The sequence below is a fragment of the Echinococcus granulosus genome (genome assembly GCF_000524195.1).
Source record: "Echinococcus granulosus chromosome Unknown EG_S00063, whole genome shotgun sequence".
NCBI lineage: Eukaryota > Metazoa > Platyhelminthes > Cestoda > Cyclophyllidea > Taeniidae > Echinococcus > Echinococcus granulosus.
Genome location: NW_020170443.1, coordinates 22,549 through 27,121, shown reverse-complemented (window position 1 = coordinate 27,121; position 4,573 = coordinate 22,549). Strand labels below are relative to the sequence as shown.

At 42.9% G+C, this 4,573-nt stretch overlaps 1 protein-coding gene across 1 annotated transcript; it reads right to left on the bottom strand. All coding sequences in view use genetic code 11, as the record gives it.

Annotated features, from left to right (window-relative positions):
• Window positions 1-14: 14 nt before the first annotated feature.
• EGR_06746 (Intraflagellar transport protein) lies at window positions 15-3,920 on the bottom strand (the record flags this gene model as incomplete). The annotated part of the gene is made up of 6 exons (XM_024495995.1): window positions 15-272; window positions 1,787-1,921; window positions 1,999-2,318; window positions 3,277-3,575; window positions 3,622-3,749; window positions 3,789-3,920. The coding sequence occupies 6 exons, from the start codon at window positions 3,918-3,920 to the stop codon at window positions 15-17; spliced, it is 1,272 nt and encodes a 423-aa protein (XP_024349535.1).
• Window positions 3,921-4,573: the final 653 nt, after the last annotated feature.

The window sequence follows — 4,573 nt, the reverse complement described above, 5'->3', positions numbered from 1 at the left end:
CCATGTTCTACAAATTAAAGGTGAGAGGATGAGACCTTCCCTACCTCCCACACAGCGGTGCTTCGAATCAATCGCATGGACTTGAACGCAGCATCAATTTCGCCATGGGCAAGGAAGAAACTGAAGTTGAGGATTGCGTCTCGTGTTAGTGGATCCGCGGTCTCCAGACCGCTGAACTCGCGCATTACTCGACGGCCTAGATATTGTGATGTTGTCTGCGTGAACTGAGGCCCGATCTGCAAGTTTACCGCGTCTCTCGAAACGAGATCAGGCTGGAAAAACAAATGGACAGATGAATATGAAGTTGGGTGCAATTTCTATGGCTGTGGTAAAGTTCAGCAATACGGGGGGGGGGAGGCGTTCAAGCCGAATCGGCCTTCCAAGGGCAATGGAAGTACCGGTCGCCTCATCTGTGTTGTTGACCACTACACCTTTCCATGAGCTAACAATGACAATGCTTTATGGCTGACACACTCCAACGTATTGTAGCAGAATGACAAATTTCTGGACAAGCTCTCTAGTTTCTTCGGTTTTTAGCAAAGGCTTAAAACGATATATTTTTGCAGCGTGAAAAAGGACTCGATCATCTGACGGGATGTAAAATCTAAGTTTCACAGAAATTTGAATCTCATGGTAGGAGGAAAACCAGGTTCAGGGTCTTTCTTGGAGCTCTCCTAAATCTCGTTTGCCTCATTAAAGTCATTAACAATATTTATGGCACTCGAATTGGATAATCTGAAAATGTTTTGCTCTGTGAAGATGTGTGAAGTATCCTAAATAGCAAATACCTTCCAAACAATCCTAGTAGCCGAGTGGGATTAAGATACAATGAGAACGAGGCGGCAAGGCGGAGTGGGTATATAGTGGATCTGAGCATCTTTTATCGAATAACAAATAATCTTCTATGTGATTCGCAAAAAGAAAGTGTGATGCATTAATCTCAACAGAAAAGAGTTGTCATGATAACCCTGTCACTGACACCCAACGTCGGCGGATGCTCTTCATTCCCGTCTCGTGATTAATTGAATTCCACTTAATGCCAGCTGTCATGGATGACATAAATGACTAATTACGTAGAGTAGTCGAGTGATCATTCCATTTTTAACAACAATGAAATGCCTGTCGATTTCTAAACGAGGAACGAAAAGATACGAAATTGCCGATGTACTTTTAATATATTAAGTAGTATAAAGCGTCTAGAAGTTGAAATTTTCAACTATTAGACCAAGGGAAATTTTGGATTTCATAAAAAAAAAAACTTTGTATAGTGGTAGCACTTTAAGGCTTTATTGCGTCACATAACCGTTATGTTCTTGATTTGGCCTTTGTTTAAAATAGTGTTTGAAGACGCCGGTTCTGCAGTCTCTGCCGTATCTACTTCCACATGGCGGCATGTCTGCAACCTGAGAGCTCCCCCTCGCTCCCCCTACGTTAAGGGTAAATAAGTAGGTCTCCTTCCACATTGGACTGTTTTGTTGCGAATTCAGGAAAGATGCAGGATGGATATTATTGGCATTAGTAAGCAAATCTGGTATGCTTCAAGAATCACCCTGATCTACTCGGCCAGTTGTCAAATCTAAACGCTTTGGAAGGAAGTCCACCTACAGTAGATGAGTGGATCTACGAAGAATCGCCACAGAAGGATCAAAATAGTGACTACTTTTGACAAATTCACAGTTTGGAGTCTTTCATCATAAACGCTAAAAGAACGGTTTTACTTTACTTTTTAAAAACCAGAAGAGATCAAATAAAGCGACTGCATTATAAATGAAACGAATTAACTTACCTTAAGGATAAAGTAAAAATAAGGCACTTCAACTCCAATTAATCCATTGTAGCCTGTATCAAGGTGAAACACTTCCTGTACAATCATGCTGTTGTGTTCTGGATTCACGAAGAATGCCACCACAATATTCTGCAGCTAAAGTAGCAAAGCCAGATTTTATTACAAAAACCTAGTGGGTAAATGGATGCCAGTTTTTAAAAACACTGGCTTACTGTGCGCGTACGATTGAAGCCACATGCCTCTGAATCAAACGTGCTTGAGATCCTCGAATGCTGATGCCGGGGTGGTCGAAGCGATTCATTAGTTGTTTCAATTGCCTCATCGGATGATTCACCAGAACCACCCGAGTCAAGTGCTGCAGGTGTGTCCACCGTTCCAGAGGTGGTGGGGCAGGTAGCGGGAACCAGTTTTGCAGCTTCGACGACTAGTAAACGGGAGTCGTAGAGATCCCAGTAGTGTCGCAGGGGATAGTGTCCACGCACGAACTCCGAGGTCATTTGAGCGACGTTGGAGAGTGTTTTACTCTTACATTCTACAATTGAATCCAAAACTTCATAAACCTTTTGAATATTCATTTACTGGTGCTTTCGCACTTTTTACTAACAATTATTGGGTCAATTTAAGATAAGGAAGCATTTCCCAGGACCACAGACAGTTAAAGTATTGCACCAGGCACTGGTTGAGATATTTCTGGAAAAGCGACTGAAGCCGTTCCAAATCTGGGAGCTTGACATTTTTCTAGGCCACAGAGAATCGGAAATATTTGGACACAGACCTGGATGGAACGAACAAATCCTGCTTTGGGCAAATTTTTAGGTAAAATCACCCGGAAGTAACAAATCTTTCTGGTGAATAGTAGATGAAGGTCACATGGCTTAATGACGCTGAGTTCCAGAGGTCAATAGCAGAAGCCCTAGTGGCAAATGACACAGGAAAACCATTAGAGAGGAAAGCTGGAGTTATGCAGTGGACTGAAGTGACTTTTATCTTTGTTTAGTTTTAACTAGATCTTTCAAATTCCTCTCGAACCCATCTTTAATGCAGAGAAGTGGGGCTCCGCTTATACCATCCAGGTTAGTTGCTTACCAACTCTTCTGTCTGCTTTCTATTCAAGTCGAAACGTCCAGCTAATCCTTCTTCCGCTGCGTACAATAACGGGGACACATATTCTGGATCGTTCCAGAATCCCTAATCAGGATTGCCGGGGAAGGAGGTGTAAGGCCCGAGCTAGAGAATACATACTTTTACAAAAAACTGTATGGTGATATAGGGCTCAGTCTCATGTCTGTCAAGACCGATCCCCACCGCGGTGGTTTTCAGCCCCCCTCTCTAACACCACCTCAACACATAAAATGTCCGATTCTTGACTCCTAATCCACGTTTAGGAATTAATTTGCAAATCGGTCTTAATCACGTCATTTGTGGTAACTGTCTTTCAGTTCCTGTGCAATTTTGGAACTTAGACACTCCGCTTGAGCAATTTAAATTACCTTGACCTTCCAAATGGTCCTTGTTTAAAGCGTCAGCAGCAGTAGTATCATCCAGGGATCTGCCCTCACCGGTTGAGAGATCAAACACCTGAACTCTGTCGGACGCCAACTGCCACACAAAAATCCTCGAATCAGGCTGTGAATCTGAAACAGCAGTCAGGATAAAGGCAACAGCACTAGCATTGCTGTTTATGGAGAGCCAGGCGACCCGCATTCCTGACTGCCCTGCATCACAGACGTCTGCAATGGCTGGCAGGTTGCTACTGAGAGCTTTCGATAGGTACATCTGTTTTGCTTCTCTAAAAAGCCAAGTTACTTGGTTATATGACTAAGTTGACAACTGACTTCTCCGTCAAGTCAAACACCTTCAACACGCCTGTTTCACTAAGACAGGCCATAAAGCCGTTGGAGATGGAAGTTACCACAACTGGACCATCAGCCTCCGCAAAATTGATTAGCTGTTTGACAGTTCCCTAAACATCGAATGATAGGTAATCGTAGAGACAACCAACCTGAAGATTGCGTATATGAAGTTGTCGTGCCTCCCGTGTCACTATGCTCTGCTCGTACATTCCGACGAATTCAAAATCACAGGCAAATGTAGCTGGAGTGAAGAGCATGGAATAAAGGTGGTAAGCAAACATTCTCCTTAACCTTTCCAGCTGTCGTTTCAGTTCCCAAAGGGAACGGAGATTTAAAAAACACGTTTGAAGAAAGAGGAAGAAATACAAAGGCAACAATGACTTACAAAAGGGAGCAAGAGATTGGGAATAATTGTGCTTGTAGACTTGCAATTGGCGACCGTTCCAAACAGCAACATGTTCCTTAATTTGGAGGCATTAAAAGGAGTCAATCACGATGGTTCGTACATGATTATAGTGGGCTACTGTCAATGTATTTAGTCCGGTTGTGGGGGCGACATCAGCCGCATTGCTATCTGATACAACTCCGGTTAGGCGATTAAATAATTCAGATGCTCCATTTATGTCGATGATAAGGAAATCAAATTCCAATGAGCTAGATACAAATTTTAACCAATTCAGAATAATCCAGACCTGCAATATGGAGGTCTTTAAAGTCGAGTACACGAGGGGTACAGACAGACACCTGAAGGTGTCCCGTATTTACAACATTTTGAATGGCCTTGACCTTACACTGATTATTAGAGCTCTTAGAATGCGTATCTCCACGTCGTATTGGTTCACGAGGGGAACTCAAGGAGAGCGTAAATTTTGAAATGTTTATGGATCTCCGAGAGATCACCTTTCCAGCAAAAACTTCTATAGCGTCGAAATGT